Genomic DNA, 25,740 nt, shown 5'->3' on the forward strand with positions numbered 1-25,740 from the left:
ACCGGAACGAACCGGAACGAACAAAGCGGGACGAACCGGGACAAAGCGGGACGAACCGGACAAAGCGGGCGGGGCGGGCAGGAGCGGCGTTGTTTATTGAGCGGGACGGGGCGCCACAGCCCGCACAACCCGCCCGGCCCCGGCTCGGTGTCACGCCTTGTGCTCGGCCATGGCCTCCATCAGGCGGGCGCTGCTGGTGATGGCGGTGGTCAGGAAGATGAAGCGGCAGCCTGCGGGCGGCACCACAGGGCGGCTCACAGCCGGCACGACGCGCTGCCCGCGCTGCTGTACCGTACTGTACTGTACCGTACCGTACCATACTGTACCATACCGTACCGTACCGTACCATACTGTACCGTACCGTACCGTACCGCCCCGCTCCGTACCTCTCTCCTTGCCCAGGAATCTCAGCGCTGCGATCTCCGAGTAGCTGCACCCCCCGAGCAGCACCACCAGCACCACCCGCTGTGCCGCTCCGTCCTCCGTGGCTCCGTCTGCAGGCCGCACACTGTGCCACCACCCGCCCCCGGCTCCAGCACCGCCCCCCGCCCCGCGCCCTACCAGCCATCGCGAACTCGTTGCCGTTCAGCAGCCGCAGCACCTCCTCCAGGCCCTGCCAGCCCCGGCGCTCCAGCACCTGCGGGGCAGGACGGGCTCGGGTCGCTCCGTGCGGAGCGGTGCAGCCCGGCCCAACCCCGCGGGGCTCGAGGCGGCGCTCGGGTCCGGGCAGCACCGAGGGGTCTCACCTGCTCGATGATCTTGCAGCTGAGGGGCGTGTAGGCCCCGCTGAAGACGTAGGCCATGTCCCGGGGCACCTTCAGGTTGTACTCGCCGTCCACACGCGGGATCTGCGGGGAAGCACCACTTGATACTGACGGCGAAGGCGCGGCTGGGTCGGGCTGAGTCCCAGGCAGGGCCAGCAGCAGGAGCTGCCCTCGCAGCACGGCCAGAGCAGCTGCGGCTGGCGGGGCAAGCTGAGGCACCCAGCGGCAGCCCAGCTCCTGGGCAGTGCGTGTGCGTGGATGGAAGCTGAGGGCGTTAGAGCCTTGGGGGTCAGGCACAGACTGGGCACAACTCGGCCCAGCAGACCCCAGGGGACGTACCAAGCTCAGCTTCTTGCTTATGGCTCGAAAGTTGCTCTTCTTGGCCAAGGAATTAAATGCATCTGTAATTTTTCCTGGAAAACAAGACAATAAATGGCTCAGAGCCTTTGGATGCACCGCAGTGACTGCACACGAGCCGTGCTGAGGGCGGCTGTGCAGGCACTGCTGGAAGCAATGGGGCAGCAGTGCCAGCTGTGGGGCCGCGCCGTGCCTCTTTGCACAGCGGTGCCCCTTGATGCGCCATCCTGCTCTGGGTTTCCTGCAGTGCCGGCTCTCACCCGCTGCTCGGTCGGTCACCAGCTTGCTGACTCTGCTCTCCACCGCTGTCAGGGTCTCCCCAGCTGCCTGCTCAGTCAGCAGCCCGATGCGCTTGAGGTTGTGGAAGGTCAACAAGTGCTCAGGCCCGTAGCTCTGAGGAGGGAGCGGGCAGATCAGCACAGAGCAGTGCAAGGAGCAGCGTGCCACTTTCTCAAGGACACGCAGGAGCCCAGCAGGACGTTTCGTGTGACTCAGCAGAGCGGGCAGCCCCTGCTCAGACAGCTGCTGGTGAGCACTGCAGCCCAGTGCCCCAGGTCAGTACCTGCAGGTACTGGGTCTTCAGGGAGCGGTAGTCCTTGGGGATGAGACCTGTGGGGACGCCGTGGTGAGCTGAATGCAACACACCCAGTGCTGACGTCCACCAAGCTCCCCGACTCCCCCTCACCGTTCTCCGTGATGGACAGCAGGCACATCAGGCGCAAGCTCTCAATAGGGGACACCTGCATTGCAGTGGGTGCCATGAGCAGGCTGCCAGCCCTCGTACGGCCCCGCAGCACGGCTCTTACCTGCCGGTCAATGTGCTCCTCGATGAAGCTGGTGCTCTCCCGGATGTCAAATCCCTCCAGTAGAGCTGTGGGGGGGGGGAGAGGCGGTCACTGATCTCCTATCACTGGGGCTCTCACCAGCTAGCTGAGGTAGAGTCTGGCCTCAGCCTCCCCCCAGCCTCAGGGAAATGCTTGCAATACTGGACTGCCTGCCTGCTGTGTGTCAGCCCTGCGGGGACCTCACAAACACACCCCAGCATGAAAGGTCTGGAGGGGGCACCCAACTTGTGAGACAGCCCAGACGTGGGGCAATGAGGCTGGCGCCAGAGCAAGGGTGGAAGAGCCAGAGCTAGGATGGGGGCAACAACAGGCAACGGGGAACGGTCCTCACCGTGTTCAACCTTGATCATCTCCTGGAAGTCCTGCTTGGTTTTCTTTTTCATGATGGACTCGCAGGCACCTATATCTGTACAGCCAAGAGAGTTTTCCACTTTGGAGCTGTATCATAGTATTGTGTGAGTTGGAAGGGACCTTAGAGATCATCGAGTCCAACTCCCGGGATTCGAGCCCTCTAGTGTAGCAGAGCAGCACTTGTACCACTTGTGCCACAGGGGGGATTCGAACCCGGGTCCTCCAGTGTTGCAAGCGGCGGTTCTAACACCGTGCGCCTGTAACAGGCTCTGCATGCAGTCCCACCGCAGGCAAGCGCATGCAACAACACCCTCTGCTGCCCTGCTCACAGCTCAGATGTTCTGTTCCTCTCAGGGTCTACCAGGCCCTGCAACACTCCCCCAGAACTTCCCTAAGGCCCAGGCACCCACTGCAGCAGCTGGGGCCTCCCCCTCCTTGCTGTCCCAGCACCTACGCAGACTCAACAGGCGATGCTCTTGTTTTAGTCCCTTCAGTTCCTGGGAGACAAAGTTCTTCATCTGCTTAATGTCCATCCCCTGGCGGCGCTGTGGAAGTGAGAGCATCCAGGGAGTAACCCAGCCGCGGAGGGGTGATGGCAGGGAGCCCTCAGCAGGAGGCCATACTCACATCGTACTGCGCTTGCAGGTTGCGAGATTTCTGGCTCAGGAAGCCAAACACGCTGGAGAAATGTTCATTCCGAATCTGGCTGAAGATCTGCAGAAAGCGCGGCAGCACCGGAGCTAATTGCCCCGCCACAGCTCAGCTCAGGGCAGCACAGCCCAACCAGGAGCCAGCGCTTGCCCTGACCGACAGTGAGAAGAGGCTGCACCCACCAGTGCAGGTGCTGCCCCCGGGCACAACTCAGCTCTGCCCCAGGGGTGGTGCTGACCATAGAGGTGGTGCTGACCATAGGGGTGGTGCTGACCATAGAGGTGGTGCTGACCATAGAGATGGTGCTGACCATAGAGATGGTGCTGACCATAGGGGTGGTGCTGACCATAGGGGTGGTGCTGACCATAGAGATGGTGCTGACCATAGAGGTGCTGACCATAGGGGTGGTGCTGACCATAGGGGTGGTGCTGACCACAGGGGTGGTGCTGACCACAGGGGTGGTGCTGACCATAGGGGTCAGGCTGTGCCCACAGACTTTGCTTCTCCCTTCTCCATCTCCACACGTGGCCCATCACAACTGAAGCCTTCAGACCCAGCGGCGCCCAGCCAACCTCTGCTCAGCCTCCCCCCGGTGCCCCTCAGAGCACCAGAAAGGCTTGCTGCCACGTAAGCAGGACTTACCTTGTCCTGGGAATTGAGCAGCACCTTAATGCTCTTGTCAGAAGAGGTGACTTCTGGCCCAAAATCCACACTCCCTGCAGAGAAAGATAAAGAGCTGCAGAACCACAGCGTGAATCACAGAACAACAGAGTGGTCTGAGTTGGAAAGACCTTAAAGGCCTTGTTACAAACTGCCAGCCATAGGCAGGGACACTCCCCACTAGACCAGGCTGCCCAAGGCCCCATCCAGAATTATAAGCACATCTAAGGACGGGGCATCCACAGCCTTTCTAGGCAGCCCGTGTGTCATGGTTTTGTGTTGTTGCTGTCAATATTCTACATCATTACATCATGTGCAGTATGAATCATTAACTGAGGGTAGAAATAGTGGTAAACTGTTTTGGTGGTATAAGAAAGTGTAGTTGTTAATGGCATACAGAAGTGTAACAGTTACAGTATGTAGATGATCTATTAATAGCTACTGAAACGGAAGAAGAGTGCGTAACATGGACTATCAGTCTACTGAGCTTTTTGGGGCTTAACGGGTATCGAGTCTCCCCACAGAAGGCCCAGGTGGCCAAACGACAGGTAGTCTATTTGAGCTACGAAATCACAGCAGGAGTAAGGGTGCTGGGAACAGCGAGGAAAGAAGCCATCTGTCAGACCCCCGAGCCCCGGACTGCAAAGGAGCTGCGCACATCCCTGGGAATGACAGGCTGGTGTCGACTCTGGATCCATAACTATGGACTTGTGGTAAAACCACTCTTTGCACTTTTAAAAACTAACCCCAAAATTCCCACGTGGGATGGGGAAAACAGAAGAGCCTTTAAACAGCTAAAGCGTGAGCTCATGCAGGCTCCTGCCTTAGGATTGCCAGACACAACAAAACCGTTCTGGCTATTCTCATATGAAAAACAAGGAATAGCCTTGGGAGTCCTGGCTCAGAACTTGGGGCCTTATCGAAGGGCAGTAGCATACTTTTCTAAACAACTGGATGAAGTAAGCAGGGGGTGGCCGAGCTGTTTGAGAGCAGTAGCTGCGCTGGTGTTAAACATTCAGGAAGCACGTAAATTTACTTTAGGGCAGAAAATCACAGTCTTGACATCTCACACTGTTTCAACTGTGTTAGAAGTAAAGGGCGGGCACTGGTTCTCACCGCAGAGACTCCTTAAGTATCAAGCTACCCTGATGGAACAGGATGACGTGGAAATATTAGTAACTAATACTGTTAACCCAGCATCCTTCCTTAGTGGAACCTCGGGAGAACCAGTATCGCACGATTGCCTGGAAACCATGGATGCTACACTAGAGGGCTCAAATCCCGGGAGTTGGACTCGATGATCTCTAAGGTCCCTTCCAACTCGCACGATACTGTGATACTATGATAAAATTCTCATAGAAGATCTAGGAGGGCAAGTGGGAGAGGGAGGATGGGCTACTACCCCACAAGGTAAAATCATTATTCCCACGGCTAGATTGTGGGCAGTGATAATGGCTGAACACAGAAAAACTCACTGGGGAGTGGAGGCACTGCATAAATATTTAGCCCAAAGGATAATTGCCCGTAACTTGTATTCCACAATTAGGCAGGTGACACAACAATGCGAGATCTGTTTACAAAATAACCCCAAGTCAGGTCATAAAGTCACCCAAGGGCAGATAGGGAAAGGAAATTACCCAGGACAACAGTGGCAAATTGATTTCTCAAAACTCCCGAGAAAAGGGGGGTTCAGATACTTATTGGTATTAACAGACACCTTTTCGGGATGGCCAGAGGCACACCCCTGTAGGACTAATAAGGCTCGAGAAGTAACAAAGATCAAACAGATCTGCACCTCAGGAGAGCCCCACGCCACCCATCACTGATGCCACCACTTACCACACTTGATGCGGAAGGTGTCATCCACCAGCCCCTCGTACACCACCTGGGAGCACAGTGCTGTGACGTAGTCAATGTCTGCAACGAGACCCATTTGCTGCCCAGGCACTTCCCCCTGCCAGGCCCAGTCCTGCATCTTCTCGCTCCGGCCGGTACCAGCCCTTACCTCTGTCCATGAGGAAGATGTTCCCAATCTCTGGCTTTCTACCCTGCCCATCACTGTCGCTCTCCTCCTCCAGGTCTCGCCACAGCTCATAGCTCATCTGCGAGGGGAAAGCTGTGCCAATGCCTGTGACAGGGCAGCCCTCGGCTCTCTAAGAGCTGCGGCACACAGCTGGGGCTGGGTGTCAGTACAGTCCCCAGCCATGCAGGGGGTGCTGCTGCAGCTCCCCCTGTGCAGCCTCAGCTCAGGCACAGGAATCAGGGCACTCCACCAACCTCCATTCCAGAAATGAGAGCAGGGCATGAGCCCCACCGTACCTACCTTGGCACACCTCCCAATCCCATAAGCCCTGCTGAATGGCCCGTACAGGGAGTTCAGCAGCTGCAGGGCTCGGGCTACTGAGTTGATCCAGCGGTGATCTCCCTCCTGTAGGGAGCACAACAGCATTAGGATGCGGTCCTGTGCAGGCTGGACTGGAAATAACTGCGTGCACTGGGAGCCTCAATCAGACACGAAGCAAAGCTGGGGGTCGGTGGGCTCGGTCCCACTCCACACACATAGGAACAAGCCGGGTGCCCAGTGCTGCTCAGGAGGAGCCACCACAGCACGTCCAAGTGGCTGCCCCAAGCAAAATCCTCCCCAAGGCAGCAGGCTGCAGTGAGGGCTGGGAGGACTGAGCAGGACATTAGCTGCCCTCCTAGCCTGGGCCCAGAGACAAGCAACAGAAGGGCAGCCATCCCACAGGCAGAAGGCAGCAGACCATCCCTACTGACCAAGAAGTAGTCCCGGAAGAACTCGGGCAGCTCCATACTGATGATATCTTCATCCAGGGGGAGCAAGTAGAAGGACCACTCGTCACAGGTGACATCTGAGCGCGGGGCAGGAAAAGACGGCAGTCAGCCCCAGGAATCCCAGCAGCTCCTCACGCCGAGGAGGCAAACAGAGATGGGTCCAGGGGGACTCGTCCTTTCCTCTGCCCAGGCAGGGACAGAACCGCTGCTCCTCTCGGGAGATCCCGGCACTGGGGTTCAGTGCAGCTCAGAGTGCTGTGAGGGAACAGCGCGGGGCACCGCAGTCCTACTCACCGCCAAAGACGCCCTCCTCCTCCAGCACCATCTCACAGGCATGGAACTGCAAAACAAGGAGGGCTCCTGAGTCACGCTGCACCAGAGGCAGAAAAGAGCTCCTGTAACAGACAGCATTATCTGCTGCCCGGGCGACACGTAACACCTGACTGCAGCAAAACGGCCCTGGGTGAGAAACAACCGGAACCGCTGGCAGGAGCGGAGGGTCGGACCGGGCCAAGGGGGCAGGAGCAGCACTGACCTTCTGGGGGCTGAAGATGATCTTGTACTTCCGGCTCCTGCCCGACATCTTGTCCGCGTTGACCATGTCTACAAAGGACACACGTAAGCGCAGACCCTGTAAGCGCCGCCCGACAGCCCGAACTGCCGCAGCTTGTCGTGCAGGACGAGGCGTGGGGCAGCGGCACCGGCACCGCAACTCGCAGCACCCGGGGCACAAAGAGCCGGGGCAGAAAGAGCCGGGGCGCGGGGCCGTTTCCAGCCCGGGAGTGGCGGCGTCCTGCGGGAACGTGCCGGCGGTGCGGGCTGAGCCACGTGCCACATCCCGGCCATCCCGGAGCGCGGAGCCGGGGATCGCGAACCGGCCGGGAGGGGCCGCGACCCGGTGCGGGACACGGAGCTGCCGCCGGACTCACCTGCGATGAGCCGCATCGTCCGGACCCGCGGCCGCACGAGGAAGCAGAGCCTGCGAACGGCGCGACAGCGAGTGAGGCCCAACGCCGCATTGCGGGCGCGGCCGGTCCGTCCCGCCGGGCGGCACTCACTGGTCGCTGGCGCTGGCCGCCGGCCGGTTCTCCACCCGGTACAGCTTGTCCACCTCGTGCTGCTGCGGGGCGACCGAGCGGGGCCGTCAGCGACAGGAGCCGGCGGCCCCGAGCCCCGATCCCGGAACCCGCCGCACCTTCAGCACGGACACGGTGGCGACGCGGTCCAAGGGGCTCATCAGGTCGGGCTCGATGAACAGATCCTTCCTGCCGGGCAGCTGCGGGCGGACACGGCGGGATGGAGCCGGTGCGGCCCGACCCCCACCCGGAGCCGCCCCCGCCCCGCACCTGCTCCAGCAGGTAGATGAGCTGGTCCCGCGCCAGCCGCTTCAGGACGCCGAAGTCGGGCGGCTCGGGAGCGTCGCGCCGCGCGGTGGAGGCCGCGGAGCTGGAGGCCATGGCGGGCCCGGAACGGAACCGCGGGGACCGGGGTGCGCCGGAAGCAGAACGGCGAAGGAACTGGCGCGCCGGAAGCACCTCGGTCACGTGACCCGAGCCGGAAGCGCCCGCGGCAACCAGGAAGGAGATGCGCCCGCCATGTTTATTGCCCCGTTTATCGCCCCGTTCCCCGCACTTATGGCCCCGTTCCCGGCCGTAGCTCCACGCCGCGCTCCTCCAGCAGCTGCTGCAGCGCCGCCTCCATCGGCGGGCTCGTCCCGCGCAGGCCTTCCACCACTTCCGCCGCCCACCGGAAGTACTCCTGCACGCGCTCCTCGGACCACCCTGCGGGGACACGCGCGCTGCGTCACTTCCGGCGCGGGGATCGCCCGGGTCCGATCCGCGCCCCTCGGCTCCGGGGCGGAGCTGCGGGTGTGCGGAGCTGCGTGCAGATGTTTGTGTGCAGCCGTTTGTTTGCGTGCAGCCGTCTGTTTGCAGCCGCTTGTTTGCACCGTTTGCAGCACCGCACCCGTTGGCGTCGCGCGCCGCAGCTCGCGCAGGTTGTGCAGCTTGTCCGCCATCTTGACCAGCCTGGCGCTCTTGCTGCTGCCCGCCGCGCGCTCCACCTGCAGCCGTTTCCGCTCGGCCCTGGGCAGCGCTTTGTCGTCCGTCAGCTCCTCCACCACGCGGCGCACGGCGGCACCGAACCGCTGCTCGATCTCGGGCAGCGTCGTGTCCGTGTCCTCCACCGTGTCGTGCAGCAGCGCGGCCTACGGGGGCACGGGGGGGGGATCGAGGCGGGCCGGGCGGCTTCCGCGTCTGCCCCGATCAGGCGGTACCGGCAGCACCGACCGGTACCTGCAGCACCGACCGGTACCGGCAGCGCCGACCGGTACCTGCAGCACCACGATGTCCGTGACTCCCGCCTCGTGCGCCAGGATCCGCGCCACGCCTGGAACGGGACACGTCGGGAGGGGAGCGGAGGGGGCGGGGCGGGGGCCGGCCCGGACGGGAGCGTCCCCCGGGGCTCGGGGTCGGGGTGGGGGGACGGCGCCGGGCCGGGAGGGGCCGCACCGATGGGGTGGTTGATGTACGGGGTGCCCTCGGGGTCCTTCCGCCGCTGCTCGCGGTGTTTCCAGGCCGCGAAATCCGCCGCCTCCAGCAGCCGCGCCGCGTCCGAAGCCATGACCGCAGCGAGGGCTGCGCCGGCGCGCCGGGAAATACGCAAACGGCGGCAGCGGGCGGAGCCGAACCCGGTCAGCGCTTTATTGCGGCCCGGCCCCGCCCCGCGGCAGGCGGTACAGCAGCGAGCCGTCCGGGGTGCGCACCTCCGTGCCGGCGGGGGGAGCGCGGTCCGGCGGGGCGGCGCGCAGCGCTCGCGCGTCCTGGCGCAGGCGGCGTGCGGGCGGCACGCGGCTCCGGCCCCGCAGCACCCTGCGCACCACGTCCAGGCTGACCCCGAAGCCGTCGGCCAGGCGCTGCGGCGGCCACTCCTCGGCCAGTTCCTGCCGCAGGAACCTGCGGGCACGGCGCGCTCAGCACGTACCGCTCCGGTTTCGTCCCTTCCCGCCCGGCGCGGCCCCTCACCGCATCTGTTCCATCGCCTCCCAGGTCAGCGTCCGCTCGGGGGCGCCTCGCCCCGCTCCCAGCTCCCGCCGCAGCCGCGCCGCCGCCCGCCGCCTCCGTGCCCTGCGGGGAGAGACGCGTGAGCGCCCCGCTCCTCCCGGCCGCGGATCGGGCCCCGCCGTCCCGTACCACCTCTCGGCCTCATCCCGATCCCCGCTCCGCGTCGCCGCCGCCCGCCGCGGGGCCGCGTCCAGCAGCACGGCCGCACGCAGAGCGCGCCGCAGCAGCGCCGCCATCGCACGAGGGGGGCGGGCCGGGGGCGGCCGCGGGGCGGGGGAAGCGCCCGGGGTTGGCCGGGCTGAAGCGGGTCCCGCGGTGCAGGGAAGGGATCCCGGGGTTGGGCGGAGCCGCCGCCCCTTTCGGAGCGGGCTGAGACCCCCCGCACGCCGCATCACCTGCGCTTCTCACGTCGCGGAAACTGGCGGCGCTGGCGCAGCGCGTGGCTCGGCTGTGCAGCACGAGGGCGGCGGAGGCTACGAGCAACCGGTGGGCGGTCACGGCGCTGCAGCTGCCGTCCCCCACCGCCTTGTCTGCGCGGGCCACGCGTCCCATCGAGCCGGGCTGAGCAACGCCTGCGTAGGACGGCTGTCCGATGTCACCTGCGGGAGCACAGACAGAGGCGTGGGCACCCACCCAGCAGCGGCCCGCTGTGCTCTGCGGGTGCTTCCCCCGCCCCCCAAACCGTGGAACAGTCCCATCCAGCCCTCCTGCTTCTCCCACCCCAGCGCATCAGAACTTCTGCCCATAGCTCTGCACGCAAAGCACGCAAAAGCAGAACCAAAGTGAGATAATGCACACTCACATCCTTCCGCCTTGCTTCTGGCTGCAGAGAGCTGCCAGGCACTCGTCAGCCTTCCCCTGGTTTTAGTGCAGGACTGGGTAATTGCTGCTGGCGCTGCGGCCCGGCTCCACGGGTAGCCCCTGTCCTGGGGCTGGGGGCTGCACCGCACCGCGTGCTGCTCTTGGAAAGGGATGCTCTGCCCTTGAACCAAGAGGGTGCCCGGGGCAGGGTGCTGGGCAGCCAGCAGCTGTGCCCTGCTGCTGTGCTTGCGAGCAGACGGCTGTCCTGAAGGCCACACGGTGCCTCGTGGTAACGAGAGGGGGATGATGGTCATCAATGGGGCAGGCTGCCGTGCCTGCAGCGTGTCCCAAAGAAACTGCGTCTGGAAGGAGAGAAAACGGTTGTGGCTTAGCTCTGGAGACCTTGATGAGAAGCAGGAAGGAAGCCTTCCCTGCCGGTGCTCACTACACATCTCCCTGCATTTCCTCTCCTAAGCACACCTCACACTTAGATTCAGATCATCCAGGTGGGCCGCATCCGATCTGCCTGCAGCAGTGCTGAGACTCCCATGCAGCGCCCATAACAGTGCCCTGAGCTGCAGCAGGGTTTGTGGAAAGAAAACCACAGCTTTGTGGGGAGACTCCAGTGATGAAGGACCTGACCCAGCCCTGTGCAGCCCTTTGCTTCTGAAAAGATCTGCTCAGAGGTTGGGCGGAACTCATGGTTTCGGGTTCTGCTTTGCTTTGTCTGGGAGCATAAAAGGCAGCTACCATCATTCTTACAGATCAAATCACATCTTACACTTCTTTGGTTAAATTAAAGGGACTGTTTGCAATTTGCTGTAAGGTACTCGAATACTCCTGCATCCCATAGAATCCCTGCAACTCTGGTATCCGGAGTTTGTCAGCATGCTTCTGAGGTGGGCTGTCTTTTCAAGCAGGAGTGGAAGGCCTTTATGGGAGCCCATGGTAGCCCTGGGAGGGGACCTTGCAAGGCTTTTCACCAACTAGTTAGCACTTCCCCCACCTATCAGCTGTCAGCCACCAGCAGCTCCCTTACAGCCCACTGGAGTCCAGTGACAACAGATTGCTGGCTTTCTCATCATCTCATTTTAGAACATTGGCACCTGTGGCCTGGATTGGGAACTGTAGGTAAGCAAATCTAGCTCCAAATTTTCCCCTGGTGCAATCTCTGCACAGCCCAGATTTCCTCATCTCAGCTGTGCACCTTGAAATAATCCAGGACACAACAGTGGCAAAGCCAAGGGCTTACACTACAGTGAGCTCTTGCAGAGCGAATGTGACTGTGAAGGGGAAGCCCCACACGAGGACTGAGCTCTGGTGTTTCCAGCACATGTGCTGCCAGGAAACCTGTGGTGGTGGGCTCTTCACCTTCCTTGGGTGGAGGCTGTGTAACGCAGAGGGCAGGCAGTTTGGGAAGAGGCACTGCTTGCAGTACAGAATTCACTGAAGGATATTTCTAGGCATTTCCACACGCTTCCCTTCAGACCTCGTTTGTTGTTTGTGCTTCTTTACCATGCTCTTAGCACTTCAGTGCTCGTAGCTCACGAGAACTCCTACCCAGGAATTAATCTTATTTAGACAGGAGAATCACGTTACGGCCCTGAACAAGCTGCCCACACTGTGCTGCATGTGGGGGACTGCAAAAGACAGTATTATCGGTCTGTCTTTTGAAAGAGGAATGAGATGGACCTTCTGAGGAAAGGTGCCCATGGTTTCTGTGTGGGTGACTGGCATGCCTCCAGCGTACCCTTTTAGAAAGAGACAAAGACCCAAGGACCCAGACAGCACGTTGGATCTCATTTAAATGAGCCACCTCCTCCCGCAAATGATGGTCTCCTATGATGGCCTCGTAGAATGATCTGGGCACTCTTCAGTTACCTGAATCTCGGAGGTAACAGTGCAAGCTCTCTGGGTGTCAGATGATTTCTCAGCTGTGGGAAGCATCTGGGAGAGCTGATCTACGATGCCCAGGCCTTGGATAAGGTTCTTACGCCTCGCAAGAGCAAGCACTCTTTTCTTCTCTTCGTTTTCCAGAATATCCTGGGGCTGCATGGAGTCATACTGCACATGCTCCATCTTAGGAAAGAAACACACCAGTTACAGCAAAGTTGAACTACAAACAGCCCTGAGCCCTGCGGAGAATTGCAGACCTCGGGATAGAGTAGGATGAAAATCCCTCTGGTTGGCACAGCAGTGAAGGGCAGCACTGGTGCTTACAGGTGCCTCCTGTTACAAGCCATCAGCCCTCCCTGGACTTCACGGAGGGGCCTCATCTCCTCAGGAGATCCCCACGGCCCAGTACTGTTCCTAGAGCCGCGGATTGCCTTTGATACCCCATGGATGAGCACAGACAAAAACAAGGTACCTTTTTATCCCACATCTTCGTGCTTCTGTAGTTGAAGTGGGTTGCAGAAGCTGGGGTTTTGTTATGAATCGTGGGTTTGTCTGTGGCTGACTCTCCCTGCAGCCCTTCTTTCCTCTCTTTTTTCTTCTTGCTGCTAACAGCTTCTATCTTTTCTTTCTTTATGCGGATTTCTTCCAGTTGTTGCCTGCCACAGAAGAGTTGTCTTGGTCACTGGTTCCATAAGAGGCATAATAGCAAAGCAGTGCACAGACTTCAGTCTGAGAACATTTTACTGCAGAGAAGTTCTGTAGTGAATAGACTATAAAGGAAGTGTGCCAAGAACTGGGTGAGGAGTGCTTTTAAGGGAGCCTCTCACTGCTCTAAGAAATGCCCATGAATTAGGCTGTGCCTGCCAGAACGGGGAGAAGAACGGGGAGAAGAGCGGAGGATGTTTCAACATGTACCTGCAGATTCCAATGGAATACTGCATTTGCCTCTCAAAGGTACAGTAGTTGCTTTGCCATGGCAACATAGTACAAGCAGACTCTCCTGTATCCAGCTCTCCACCACTTGCTTACTTTCCTTAAACAACAGACTTACTCCCAAGAAAGGATCCCACGAAGCAGTGTCTGAATGTACCTGGTACACTCCTCTCGTGCTTTGGATGATGCCGTCTCCTTGAAGAGGGAGCTGCTCTGCTTGAAAAATGGCTCATACTTGTCAGTTCCACATGCTGGGTAAATGCGCCGGTAGCTGCCCAGGTGGGAGTTCTCATAATCCTCAGCCTCAGAGAGCCAGGCTGCCTGGCTGCTCTCTGACTCCTCATGTCTGCAAACCAGGAGAAAGCACAGAAAGCACAGGCAGGCAGGGAGCTGTGCTGGGAGGCTCAAGGTATTTTACTGAGAGACAACAGCCATAGCTAGCTTTTTGCTCCTGTCTTTCCCTATCTGAGAGCCTGTTTCACACAGGTTCACTGATGAGATCCAACAATTCCCACTTCTTCATTCTCTACATGGTGAATGCTGGTGGAGCATTCTCAGATGTCTCCCCTGCTGCCAGGATCACACCGTGCCCCTCGGCCTTTTCACCCAACCAAGCTGGTTGCCAGAGAAGCTCAATTACAGTGTGCATGTACAAAGAGTGTTTGCCACTCCATGCTCAGCTGGGAGCTCTCCAGCCAGCAGGGAGCTCGGAGCAGTGGAGGCTGCACAGACACGAAGTGTACTGGGTAACAAGCTCAGCTTCTCCAGCCTGCAGTTTTCTCATGTTTCCTAATTGAAATGGGAGCTGGAGGCAGTTCCTGCCTTACCCTGCACGGCAGGAAAAGCCCGGGCAGCAGCCTCATCTAAAATGGCCTCGAGTGGCCATGCAGATTAATAAATCATGAAAGGGCATGCAGGCAAAGAAGGGTGGGAAAACGCTCAACCCTGGGAAAGAAATCCTGCTTTGGAGAAGGGCCCTGTGCCCTGGGGTGTTCCTGCCCCTGAAGCAGTGCTATGTCCTGTCCTCTGAGAGTCACTGTGAGACCAGGGATGCTGGCACAGCCTGACAAGCACTGAAAGACGTGAGGACATGCCGCTCTATGCGGAAGCCCAGGGATCATAGCACAGGGAGTCCCGGATCTCTTCTGGGATCAGTTCTGGACAGGCTCTTCCTGTCCAGAGTACAGATGGCTTGGGTGAGCTCTGTCAGAGTCTGCACAGAGCCATGGCCTCAGGTAAGTGTCAGAGCCCCATTTTTCCTCACTAGGGACCTGCAGTAGTTTTGGAAAGAGCAATACCTGGATACACGAGGAGTCCGATGGCCCTGGAGGAGTCGTTCCTTTGCCCTCTGTTTGTCTTCCTCCATCACTTTCCTTTTGTTACAGGCATGCACATTTATCAAGTTGATGGTGTCAAACAGAAGAGCATCCTTCACCTCACGGTCCAGGTGAGAGTCTGTGGTGAAGCTGGGAGAGTGATTCACCTGCCAAAACAAACAGCTCATCTAACCTGGCAACTCCCAGCACTCTGCTGCCTGCAGCAAGCTTGCTGGCCTCAGCCTGCCCCTGTGTTCTTTTAATTGATCAAAGAATATCCTGAGTTGGAAGGGACCCACAAGGATTGAGTCCAACTGATATTCTCCCCCAGAACAGTGGCTGAAAGCAAGAGGGTGTGCACAGCATCTGGTTCTGTCCTTCTATCCCTCCTACAGTACGATGCTCATCCACACTGCAGGCTGTTCAGCCTCTGTGCCCCCACGGGACTGCAAGAATAGGGCAGCTATCATAAATTCAGGATACTGTTACAGATTGAGAAGCACTGAGGCTCAGGAAACTTCCTGCTGTTAGAGAAGGTGTATAGGGAACAGGATCTTAGATCTGGTGGATTGAAGTTGCTCAGCCTGCAGAAGGTTGTTTGGCCACTTGTCTTTATAACCTGTATAATTCTGTGAGTGAGGTGGCCTAGTTTAATCAAATAAGTTCTGTTTAGCCCACCAGCCCTTGTTCTCGAGTTTCCTCCACACAAGCAAGCTTTCAACTGCCTGCTACTTTCAGAGCTGCTTCAACACAGCAGGAGACTTCTTCCTCACCTCTAGAAGCCAAGGTTTCAGATTTCTGTCTAGCAAAATATCAAAACCCAGTATCTCAAAACAGGCACAGCTGGTAGTGTGGTTAGGAAAGCAGCTTTGGTAATTGTGCTTCACCACAGGGTGAGCTGAAATAAGCGTCTTTATAATTATATCTTCAATATCTTCCCAGAGTTTTGTTGTGTTGTAGCTGTTATCCATCATCCAGGCATTCAGGGTGGAGAGTTTCCTGTGTGGAAGACAGGAGATGATAAGAGCTCACCTCTGATGTCACGCTTCACCCCAAAAAAAGGTGGAAGTAAACAAGAGTCCCCATTGCAGCTTTCCTGCAGGATGTCACAGGGCACTGCGGTACCTGGACGAGACTATACCTCTTACTGCCCATCGTGTCATCCTGGACAAAGTTAGCATTACGTTTGTTGATAGCATAATTGGTCAAATGCATGCAGATATCACCCTGAGAGAGGAACCACAAGAGACCTTCATTTACACTTAATTGCAGAGTATAAATAGAAACAACAGTTTCATTAGTACTAATCTAGCCACCAGCTTCACCCACTTTTACCTCCTCTCTGTAGCAATGGCTTTCAGCTGGTGATTCACTCTCTAACCAGAAGTAAGAGCTAACTGCTCCACTTGCTCCACGCCACTGTCTCTTGGGTAGAGCACAGGAGTCGGCTCCACAGACACTATTGCAGCTGTAACCTCACCACTAAACAAGGACAGAAGCTGCAGCACATTTCTGCAGATTCGTGCTCTTTGTTCATGTGAAGCAGAAGACCTCTCCAAGACATAAATGTGTTGGAGTGACAGAGGGCACGTAAGCGTGCAGCTCTGGGAGAAGTGTATCTCACACTAGACTGTGACCAGAATGCCACAATCTGACACTAGATTCTTTAGAGATTTTAGTTCTTTAGAGATTTTATACACTACGGACCCCTACTTAGAAAGGGGTGTTGTCACGGTCTGTACTTTCCTTCCTTCCTTTCCCATTTCCCCTCATTGTCTCCTAGGCTGTTCCACTACCACCAGGTAAGCCCCAGATCTGTGCCTGAGGTACGAGCAGACAGGGAATGGTACAGACCCAACAAGACTCACAAAGGCAAGAAGCAGTAGCAGTGTTGCCTGGAGACACTGTGGAGTCTCCATCTGTGCAGACTTTCATTACCCAACTGGGTGAAACCTTGAATAAATCAAATCTGAAATTATTGTTAGCCCAGTTTTGAGCAGAAGGCTGGACCTGAGGCCTTCCTAGGATCCTCCAAATCCAGACAGCTCCAAGATTCTGTGATAACGCCGCTGAAAAGCCCAGATGTGGGACCTGGGAGTAGCCGTACTTCAGACACTCCCGAAATACCTTCTGTGTGGAGGAGGCGCAGAGGGAGGAGAGAGTGGGCAAATAGAAAACCGAGTCCCATCAAACCTACCAGTCCCTGCCTTGGAATGCCCCCAGGACAAATTAGGGATTAAAAGCTACAGACACTACACGAGTTTTTTTTAATCCTCCCCTTTTTTCTTTTTTTTTTACCAGGTTTCTCCTGCTGGGATTGATGTACCTCATGGTGGCAAACCGGGCCAGACCCTCCTCGTAGACAAAAATCCTCAGTGGGTCACAAGATGTGACCAGCACATAGACACGCATGTCAAACTTAAAGCCATCAATAAGGAAAGGCTGTGAGGAAAAAGGCAGGAGCAAGCGTGAGATAAGGGAACATTGCTGGGTGTTACTGCTGATTCCTCAAGGCGAGCTGCTCCACCTGCACTGCCGGCACCACTTCCTGCAGCTCAGCAGTGAGGAGGAAGACAAGCTTTTGCTGCGCCCTGGCAGATTCAAGAGACACGGGGCAAAGGACACAAGGAGGAGGCAGGGTGTGGGAAAAGCTAGGAAGCTGCAGACCTTCACCTGTGTTTCAGGACAGTCCCCATTACCTTAGAGATATATTGCTGACAGATCATGTGCTCTCCGTGTTTGATCTCTTCTGGATTACGTGTTATGAAGATACCTCGACCTTGGCAGCCGCTGTCTGGCTTGCAGATGAATGTCCTTTTCTTCCTCCTGCGTCTGTAGGCCTGGAACTCTCCATAGCTGTACAATGAAGGGGTGACTGTTACATGCTGCAGAAAGCGAGTCCCTCATCTCTCCGGTAACATATAGGCATCCAAACTATCATGCTTCTAACAGACCTAAGTTCTGCAGCAAAAATATAGTACAGCAATTCCTAGTTTACATCAGCTCTTATTTAGTCCTTGCACAACCTGACAATGCTCTTCTAGTTTCATGTTTTTATTGCACACATTTCCACCTCTACCAGAGCTTCATGGGAAACAGTCAGTACTATTTGTACAGAAGCCAGTGAAGATTTTGGCTCTGCTGCCACAGAGGGATCGGGGAAAAATAAAACACTGCCTACAAAGGAGGAGGTCACAAGTCCTTACATCCCCTTTTGTTCCAGCTCATCAGCAAGTGTTCAGGAGGCTGCAGCCAGGATGCTCTAAGAGACTCACAAGCTGCACTCATATATCACATTATGTGGTTGGTCTTCAAAAGCAGCTCCATTGGGAGTATGATGCCTTGAAGAGTCAAGCCCACGTGCCAGTTAATTATTCTGCCGTGGATGGAGGAACACTGTCTCTGTACTAGGCATAAAATGTAGGGAAATGGGGAGCCATGCTGACCCTTCTTGTGTGAGTGGTGGGCACTGAACCCAGCCTCTGCAGTTACCTCTGCTGTTCACAGTGAGGAGCAGAAGGACGTTCCCCAGACACACAACAGATGTTTTGCTTCTCATCCTGCCCTTTGGCTTTCAGGGCGGGTCCCTCTCCCAAGACTCAGCTCTTTGGCCACTCAGCACAGCAAACATTGTAGGGGACATAATTCCATCCAAGCCCTAGCTGTCAAGCACAGCACTTCTCACTTCCTGATTCCACATCCCTATTCTCTGCTGCATTAATGTGTATCACTCACTCAGCTGGCAGGCTCCACGTACGGGGAAAAATATTGTACTCCTTGGGGAAGAGTTTGAGCATGCGGTTAAGGTTGCGAGCCAACAAGTCCTTACGGCAGATCTCTATCATGCCCGGAAAATGGTTGATTTTCTGGAAGAGGTGCAGAAGAAAAACAGAATCAGCAGTGATAATCCTTGAGGTCAAGGAAAGCCACTGCATGGAGAAACAAGCACGCAGAACAGGAAGCTGGGTCAGTCGTTGCCTTGAACGTCTGCTGAAGGACAAGATTACACTAACTGCTTTATCTGACTTCACCAGTGTGATTTATCTGCTCATTCCATCTCAGCCCTGAAGCTCTGCCTTCCTACAATACTGCAGCTTCTGAAAGGGAGCAGTTTGTCAGCAAGAATCATTTATTTCACTCTACATTAAAGGGGCTGGCAGCTTTCCAGCTCCCCACTGACTGTCAGACTGTTACTGATGGCGCTGCTACAGAGACACAACAGAAGCAGTGACTGATGAACCTGCGCACCCTGGGACCAACACAGAGAATGTGGGGCACAAGTGCTAGTTTTAGACACGTCAGTTTTGTTCTGCAACACTTTGTTTCATTAACAGCTCCGTCTCGTCCTCCTCTCCTGAGCTTTTCCTGCCGGGCACCCTTTTCAAGGGGAATTTACCTGAAAGCGTTTCATTTCCATGACACGTTCCAGAGAGACTGAATAGTCAGTCCAATACACCGTCCAGTCCTCGTTTTCTCCCACTTCTTTCAGCCCACAGCAGAGTGCAGCACGGCGCACTGTGTGGAAGGAAGCACATGACAAAGGTCCGGGAAGAAGATACGACTGCCAGGGACAGTTAAATTCCGAGTAAACGGGAGGGTGGGCAGAACCCTTCAAGCTGCACTGATGCCCGCAGGGGTGACAAGGTCTAAGCAGGACCCTTCAGGAGATCTCAGACACACAAACTCTACCCAGCTAAACTTGCCAGCTTCTTCCTGCAGGCACACTGGGAACCATAGGCCCTACAAGTCCCCTTCCTTGGGGTTCTAGATTACAGTAGGCTTAGAATCTGCCCTGGGTTTGATGCCACACAGTTAGAGACAAGTCTTTGAAAGGTGTTAGTTTCACCTTCAAAATCAAAGGCCAATCAGTAACACAATGCATGAGCTTTGGAGTGGAAGGTTGTTGCTGGAATGATTAGTATTGGTTCCAGTACTGAATTTGTTCTTACAGAGCTGGGGAGCTGCTAAAGGAACCATGCTGTGAAACTGAAGCCAGTCGGAAAACACAAGGGGCAGCTCTAAGTCAGAAGCCTCCATCTTTCCACACACCCACAGCCAGGTGGCCCAAACTGCCCAACAGCCCACATGCTATTGAGGCTGTTGGAGCCCTCCTCTATCACAACCCAGCCGCCATGCATTGTCTGTTGGCTTGTTGCTCATTCTGGGCTGACCAAGCACAGCACAGCAGCACCACAAAGAGCAGCCCCAGGCACCAGAGCTCTGAAGGTGGGCAGGAAACCGTTTTGGCTATGGAGCTCACATTGCCACACTCTGTCGTGGATCGTCATCTACCTCCCATCCCCAGTGTGCCTGAGCATGGCCGCAGGTGAAACACGTGCTGCTCTGGGTGGGAACAGCATTCCTCACGCAGCTGACAAGACTGTGACCTTTAGCGATGCAAACATGGCAGTAATGCTAGGGTAGTCATTAGCAAATTGACTAATAACATCCATCAAATTGTCCTTTTGAGAAATGGCTTGTGGCAGCAAAGAAGAGCGAGACAGCAGCGTGAAGCAGCTACCTAGAGCATGTCATTGGGGATGAATATCAAAGAGATACTGCAGGCACTGATCCAGCCTGCTGCACCACCTGCTTCAGCTTGAACTGCTTGTAGCTCTCACTGCATTTCCCTAAGCTCAGGTCCTGCATTGTAACCGTCTCTGGCAAAACCCTTCTCACCAATTTTAGCAGAAACGTGGGTCATACAGATGTACAGGGTGATGAGGGCTTGCAGTGCTGATGCAGTTTGGGTCTCTTTAAAGCACCAAGCTCCTCACCCCAAAGTGTAGAATGTTCACAGGGATCCAAGTCACTTACAGACAGTAAACATGTAACACAAAAGTGACTCTGCAGCTCAAATTCAACACCAGCACTCCTTGCTGGCTGAGCAGCCACCTGCATGGCTTGCTGGCCTGATCCAAAGGGACGCATCCTGTGACTTACCGCTCTCGTACTTGCAGTTGGTCAGGTTAATGGATGGGATGCTGGAATTGAAAGAGATGACACAAGAGCCGCTCAGTGAGGAGACCACACCGTCCCAAGGGGAGTGAACACAACTGCCTTCTGCCACACTCGTTACTCACAGCCCACAGAGCTAACTGCCCCATCCCACCCGTTGCTACGGGCTGTGTGGCAAGTGGGTCCGAGCCCGCGCCCTTCCTTTGGAGGCTGCACCACGCTCGGGGCAGTTCGCGTTCCTCCTCGGGCTCCGCCCGGCCCGCAGGATCCCGGCCCCGAGGGGAGCAGGCCCGGCCTCCCCCAGGCGCAAAGCCCCCCCGGGCGGCCTCGGTGCGGGCCCCACAACAGACACAGGAACGCGGCGTGCGCACAGACAGGCTTTATGTGCGCAGCACGGCCCGGGCGGACGGACACACAGACGGACACAGGCCGCGGGCTGCGGGCTCGGGCCGTCCCGGGGCCGCCTCCCCCCGCCGCACTCGCCTGCACTTCTTCCGCTTCTTTCGCGGTCTCGGGCTGGAGGCGGCAGCTCCGGGCTCGTCCCCGGGGGCAGCGGATCCGCTCGGAGCTGCCGCCCTCCCGCCGCCGCCCCCGGCCTCCATGGCGCCCCTCGAGACCGCCGCCGTTCCCATGGCGACGGGGCAGCGGTCTCCGCTCGACCGTCGAGAGTTCGGCGCGGCCGGCTAGAGCGGCCCCGGAGCGGTCACGTGGCCGCAGCCGCCGAGTCCTCCAACAGCCGCGCCAGGTCGGCCGCGAGGCGGCGCATTTCCGGTTCCGGCAGCAGCGGTCGGCGGATGGCGCGCAGCGCTTCGGCCTCTTCGAGCTCCCGGAAGGCCTCGGCCGTGCGCAGCGGGAGGTGCCCGGCCAGCTCGCACAGCGCCACGTTGAAGGCCGCGTCCTCCTCGGGCTCGAAGCGCGGCCTCCTGGGCCACAGCAGCAGCCGCAGCCCCGCGCCCGGCCCGGGCCCGGCCGAGCCCTCCGGCGGGGCGCCCCGCGTCACGAACACGTTGTAGGCCAGCCCCAGGGCCAGCAGGCGGCCGGCCGCCCCGCACGCGTCCCGGGCCAGCTCCGCCAGCCCGGAGCCCGCCGTGTAGAACAGCAGCGCCGGCGCCGGGACCCGCAGCAGCAGGTGGAGCCCCCGCGCGGGGCTGAGCGGCTCGGCCGGCGCCGTCTCCACCAGCAGAGGGTGGTCCAGGTAGAAGCCGTGCATGTGCAGGTGGTTGACGGAGGCGGAGGCGCCCAGGCTGTTGAAGCCCACGCGGAAGCCGGGCCGGGCGCTGAGCAGCACCGCCTCCAGCCCCGCGCGGAGCAGCTGCGGGGTGAGGATCTGCGGGAGGCGCAGCGCCGGCTCCGGCAGCAGCAGCACGTGGCCGCGCTCCAGGGGGCTGACGTTGATGGCCACCAGCACGTGCTCCGCGCCCGGGAGCTCGCCGTCCGCCGGCGGTGCCCGGCGCATGCGCAGCAGCAGCTCCTCGGGGCGGATCAGCGTGAAGTTGAAGTGCCGGGAGCTGAACGGCTCCGTCACGCTCCGCACCGGCTGCGGCCGCCTGCGCTCGGTGGCGCGCGGCACGTTGAGCTGGGCCAGCAGCCGCATGGCGCCGGGCAGCACGCGGGTGGGCAGCTCCTGCAGGCGGTACCGGAACAGCCCCCGCGCCATGCGCTCCTGCCAGGCCCCCAGCAGCGCCCGGTCGAAGCGGGACAGCGCGGCGCTCGGCCAGGCGACGCCCTGCAGGATCAGCTCATCCTCGCGGTACACGAAGTCCTCGGCCTGAAGGGCGTCCCGCGGCCGCTCCCGGTGCTCGCCGCGCTCCGCCGCCATGCTCGGCGCCGCCCGGAACCTGACACGAAAGGAAACGCGTGCCCGAGTTGGCCGCCCCCGGCCCCGGCGTCCCCGCTCGCTCCGCCCGGCCCCGGGTCCCGCCGCTCTCCCGCCCCGTCTCACCACGTACCTGCGCTCCCATCGGGTGCCGCGCGGGGCCGGGGCGGCGCTACGTGCGGCGCGTGCCCGCCCCGGGGCGGGACGTTGCCACGGGAGCGGCGGAGCGACGTGCGGGGCGGAAGCGGCGCCGGGAGACATGGGGGGCTCGAGCAGCCTGCTGCCGCGGGAGGCGCTGGGGGAGTACCAGGTAGGAGAGGGGGGAGTGACGGGTGGGGTGGGGAGCACCGGGTGGGGGGGAAATGCCGTGTCGGAGCTCCGAGGGGGAGACCGAGGGACGGGCGATCTGCGGTCCCGTGTCCGGGCAGCTCCCGGATCGGTGGGACCCGAGGGACGGGAGGAGTGCGGGGCGGAGCAGCTCCCCTCGGGGCCCCCTGTCTGACCGCGCTCTCCCCGCAGGAGCTGACGTTCCTGAGCAAGCAGGAGATCCTGCTGTAAGTGCCGGGGCTTTGCGGGAGGGGGGATCAGCCCCGGCCGTTCTCCCGGGAGCTGCTCCCCGTTGGGGGCGGTGCGGGGCCGGGCCGGGCCGTTTCCGTGACGGGGTGCGAAGTGCGCGGGTGCGGCCCCGCCGGGCGGAGCGCGCAGCTCCCGGCCCGAGAGAGAGAGCGGCTCCGGCCCTGCCGGTGCTGCCCGGGTCCGCGCGCTCCCGCACAGAGCGGCCCTTGTTTTCACCTCCCCAAGTGCCTACAAGAGGTTCAGTGAGCTGCTGCCCAAGGAGCAGAGGGAGAACGCCCGCTCCGTGCGCGTTCCCAAGAGCCAGATCCTGACGCTGCCGGAGCTGCGGGTACGGAACCTGGAGAGGGGCGGCTGGGCAGGCTCACCTGCTGAGCACAACCGGTGCTGGGAGCGCTCCGTGCTTGCCGTGCGGCGCCGGGGATTGCTTCCTCGGCCCCGTGTGATGGCACGGCCCCGTGTGATGGCACGGCCCCGTGTGATGGCACGGCCCCGTGTGATGGCACGGCCCCGTGTGATGGCACGGCCCCGTGTGATGGCACGGCCCCGTGTGATGGCACGGCCCCGTGTGATGGCACGGCCCCGTGTGATGGCACGGCCCCGTGTGATGGCACGGCCCCGTGTGATGGCACGGCCCCGTGTGATGGCACGGCCCCGTGTGATGGCACGGCTGTGCCGGGCTGAGATCAGAGTGGAGCTCCGCTCTTCGTGGGTCAGTGCCCGCCCTGCACTGAGCCTTCCCCATCTCGGCAGGCAAACCCCTTCCAGCACCGGATCTGCCACGTGTTCTCCACGGCCGCCGACAGGGATGGCAGCATGTCCTTCGAAGACTTCCTGGACATGCTGAGCGTCTTCAGTGACGCTGCCACCTCAGACATCAAATCCAACTACGCCTTCCGCATCTTCGGTAACCCTGGGTGTGATGTGGTGCCCGGGGATCCCACCCAATGGCTGGGAACAGGCGGCAAGGGCTGGCAGTGCCTTCATTGTGCCCACGGGGCAGCTTTGGGGACACCCTCTGTACTTGGAGCTGCTGTGCCCACGAGTTGTCCCAGCCCCCTCTCAGCATGGGTGCTTGTGACCTGAGTCACAGGGGCCCCACAGAAAGATCACTTTCTTCTGCCCCAAGACTTTGATGATGATGGGGTCCTGGACAGAAAGGACCTGGAGCAGCTGGTGAACTGCCTGACAGGGCAAGGCGAGGAGGCACGGCTGAGTAACACCGAGATGGAGCAGCTCATCCGTAACGTGAGGACCTGAGCTGGGCAGGGAGCACTGCAAGGTTCCAGCCCCGGTGAGCTCACTGCTCACTGTCTCTCCTGCAGGTCCTGGAGGAGTCCGACATTGACAAGGATGGCACCATCAACCTCTCTGAGTTCCAGCATGTCATCTCCCGCTCCCCAGACTTTGTGAGGTACGTGGCTTCCAGCAGCACGAGGGGCCCCAGGGGTCAGCCCACCCTGCTGCTGTGCTGGCTTTGGGGCAGCACTTACCAGAGCAGCAAGGCAAGGCCACCCCTTAGAAGTTCCCTTAGGAACTTCCTCCTGCACTGTACTCACCTATGCAGGAGCACAGCACGTCCACAGAGTGCTGGTTGCTCACAAACCACTTCTCGTGCAGCAAGGAGGTGCAGAACATGTCGTGTCTCTTACAGCTCCTTCAAGATTGTCCTGTGAGGGCCCTGTGGCTCTCCTGCAGATCTGCTTCTCCAGCTGCAGCATCTCTTTGTTATCTCAGATGTTCCCTCTTCTTCTGAGGAGAGCAGCCAAGGCTCTGCTCCTCCCCAGCCTGGCAGTGCCGCACCGTGCTCCAGGGCAGGACTCTGCTCCCCCGGTGTCTGGTGGGCTCCGTTACAGGTGTCCATTACAGGTGTCCAAACGGCCCCGTGAGGCTCCAGCGCAGGCGGCAGCTCGGCTGTCCCAGCAGCACGTTTTCACCCCACACAAGCACTGCGGTGTGTCAGGGCAGGCACAGAGATGCCACATTGCATCGAGCACAGCCCCTCTCACCGGCCACAGAACCATATGTGCCTTCTGCTGCTCTTCCATGGGGCTTTCCTGCACCCTGGGGAGCAGTCCCTCCAAGCAATAACCCAATTGAACTTTGGATGTGCCATTCCAGCAGTGCTGTCCCTTTGCTGCCCTGGGGCATGGGGGCTGTGCTCCTTGCTTCTGCACCAATACACTCAGGGTCTGTTCTCACTTTCCAGTTCTTTCCTCTCTGCCTTAGGCTCATGCTCAGCCAGTGCTTTGCCTGGAGCAGGCAGGGCCTGGCCCCCTTCCTTTGTGTGCTGGAGAGGACAAATAAAGGGCTCTGGTTTCACCCCCAACCTGGTCCTGCTGCCAGTGGCCTTTGTCTCGTGTGGGGGGAGGGAAGAGCGGGGTGTGAGTGCTGCAGGATCACTGCCAAGAGGGTGCTGGGGATGTGGCCCCCTGCCAGCCCCCTGCCCTGAGCCAGCTGCAGCTCTTGGGAACGGGAGTCCCAGTTCAGCAGGGAGACAGGTCCTAGTCCTGCTGGGGAAGAAGCCTGCTGCACGATCCCTCCCTCCCTGGGAGAACCAGAGGCCATTCCCAGCGTGCTTAGCAGGCACTGCACAAAGAGCTCCGCTCTCTAACAGGAGGCACAAAGGGAAATCCAGGGCAAGCAAGCAGTACCTTTGCTGTGGGCAGCGCAAGGGCCCTTTGTGTCTGTTCATCCAGCGGGGTTGGTGCTGGCTGGCTGCCATCTGGGAACGGCTCTGAGCAGGGAGCCCGCAGCATTCCCCAGCAGCACCATGCTGAGATGGCTGCAGTGCCTGGTGCTGCTGGATCCCCGGTGCTGCTGGATCCCCAGCCCCAGCTCGCAGCTGTTTCTCACGTCCCGGCTGCTTGCTCCCAGCAGTGCGGGCCCTTCCAGCTCGCTGCCCTGCAGTGATGATGCTTATCTTCCTGCTGCAGCCTGCGGGGCCACGTCTGCTGGCACGGC

General features: G+C 59.2%; 5 protein-coding genes and 2 long non-coding RNA genes across 10 annotated transcripts; 3 read left to right on the top strand and 4 right to left on the bottom strand.

The window, feature by feature from the left end:
- Positions 1–72: 72 nt before the first annotated feature.
- On the bottom strand, positions 73–8,004 carry VPS33B (VPS33B late endosome and lysosome associated). Of its 2 annotated transcripts, none has more exons than XM_072345205.1 (23): positions 7,768–8,004; positions 7,617–7,697; positions 7,480–7,538; positions 7,351–7,400; positions 6,957–7,024; positions 6,716–6,761; positions 6,404–6,498; positions 5,952–6,056; positions 5,634–5,730; positions 5,468–5,545; positions 3,611–3,684; positions 2,945–3,031; positions 2,772–2,862; positions 2,298–2,372; positions 1,928–1,992; positions 1,807–1,861; positions 1,684–1,730; positions 1,382–1,514; positions 1,104–1,177; positions 747–848; positions 562–637; positions 387–494; positions 73–230 (listed from the first exon to the last, which is right to left on the bottom strand). In XM_072345205.1, the coding sequence occupies exons 1-23, from the start codon at positions 7,876–7,878 to the stop codon at positions 151–153; spliced, it is 1,857 nt and encodes a 618-aa protein (XP_072201306.1). In that variant the 5' UTR covers positions 7,879–8,004; the 3' UTR covers positions 73–150. The 2 variants fall into 2 exon arrangements, with proteins under 2 accessions (XP_072201306.1, XP_072201305.1); XM_072345204.1 differs by having other exon boundaries at positions 7,480–7,541.
- HDDC3 (HD domain containing 3) lies at positions 7,905–9,243 on the bottom strand. The gene is made up of 4 exons (XM_072345214.1): positions 8,932–9,243; positions 8,754–8,809; positions 8,387–8,627; positions 7,905–8,202 (listed from the first exon to the last, which is right to left on the bottom strand). Exons 1-4 carry the CDS (start codon positions 9,041–9,043, stop codon positions 8,054–8,056), a joined length of 558 nt encoding a protein of 185 aa, XP_072201315.1. The 5' UTR covers positions 9,044–9,243; the 3' UTR covers positions 7,905–8,053.
- On the bottom strand, positions 9,237–21,019 carry TTLL13 (tubulin tyrosine ligase like 13). 3 transcript variants are annotated; one of them, XM_072345203.1, is made up of 16 exons: positions 20,871–21,019; positions 20,373–20,413; positions 18,826–18,944; positions 18,165–18,295; positions 17,129–17,285; positions 16,728–16,871; positions 15,571–15,656; positions 15,203–15,428; positions 14,412–14,596; positions 13,271–13,459; positions 12,653–12,836; positions 12,166–12,363; positions 10,286–10,646; positions 9,879–10,082; positions 9,445–9,546; positions 9,237–9,375 (listed from the first exon to the last, which is right to left on the bottom strand). In XM_072345203.1, exons 1-15 carry the CDS (start codon positions 21,017–21,019, stop codon positions 9,470–9,472), a joined length of 2,451 nt encoding a protein of 816 aa, XP_072201304.1. In that variant the 3' UTR covers positions 9,237–9,375; positions 9,445–9,469. The 3 variants fall into 3 exon arrangements, 1 of the variants encoding a protein (XP_072201304.1); XR_011904812.1 differs by lacking the exon at positions 9,237–9,375 and having other exon boundaries at positions 9,449–9,546; positions 9,879–10,646; XR_011904813.1 differs by lacking the exons at positions 9,237–9,375; positions 16,728–16,871 and having other exon boundaries at positions 9,449–9,546; positions 9,879–10,646.
- On the top strand, positions 12,370–13,355 carry LOC140256604 (uncharacterized). The gene is made up of 3 exons (XR_011904814.1): positions 12,370–12,648; positions 12,830–13,134; positions 13,226–13,355. It is a non-coding gene; the product is annotated as an uncharacterized lncRNA (long non-coding RNA).
- On the top strand, positions 14,427–16,870 carry LOC140256605 (uncharacterized). Its single transcript, XR_011904815.1, has 3 exons — positions 14,427–14,560; positions 15,372–15,602; positions 16,731–16,870. It is a non-coding gene; the product is annotated as an uncharacterized lncRNA (long non-coding RNA).
- A 71-nt stretch (positions 21,020–21,090) lies between the features above and the next one.
- GDPGP1 (GDP-D-glucose phosphorylase 1) lies at positions 21,091–22,206 on the bottom strand. The gene has a single exon (XM_072345212.1). It carries the CDS (start codon positions 22,204–22,206, stop codon positions 21,091–21,093), a length of 1,116 nt encoding a protein of 371 aa, XP_072201313.1.
- Positions 22,205–25,104, top strand: CIB1 (calcium and integrin binding 1). The gene is made up of 7 exons (XM_072345213.1): positions 22,205–22,513; positions 22,723–22,757; positions 23,005–23,107; positions 23,530–23,683; positions 23,906–24,024; positions 24,102–24,190; positions 24,431–25,104. Exons 1-7 carry the CDS (start codon positions 22,205–22,207, stop codon positions 24,450–24,452), a joined length of 831 nt encoding a protein of 276 aa, XP_072201314.1. The 3' UTR covers positions 24,453–25,104.
- The last annotated feature ends 636 nt before the right edge of the window (positions 25,105–25,740 follow it).

Source organism: Excalfactoria chinensis, chromosome 10 (genome assembly GCF_039878825.1).
Source record: "Excalfactoria chinensis isolate bCotChi1 chromosome 10, bCotChi1.hap2, whole genome shotgun sequence".
NCBI lineage: Eukaryota > Metazoa > Chordata > Aves > Galliformes > Phasianidae > Excalfactoria > Excalfactoria chinensis.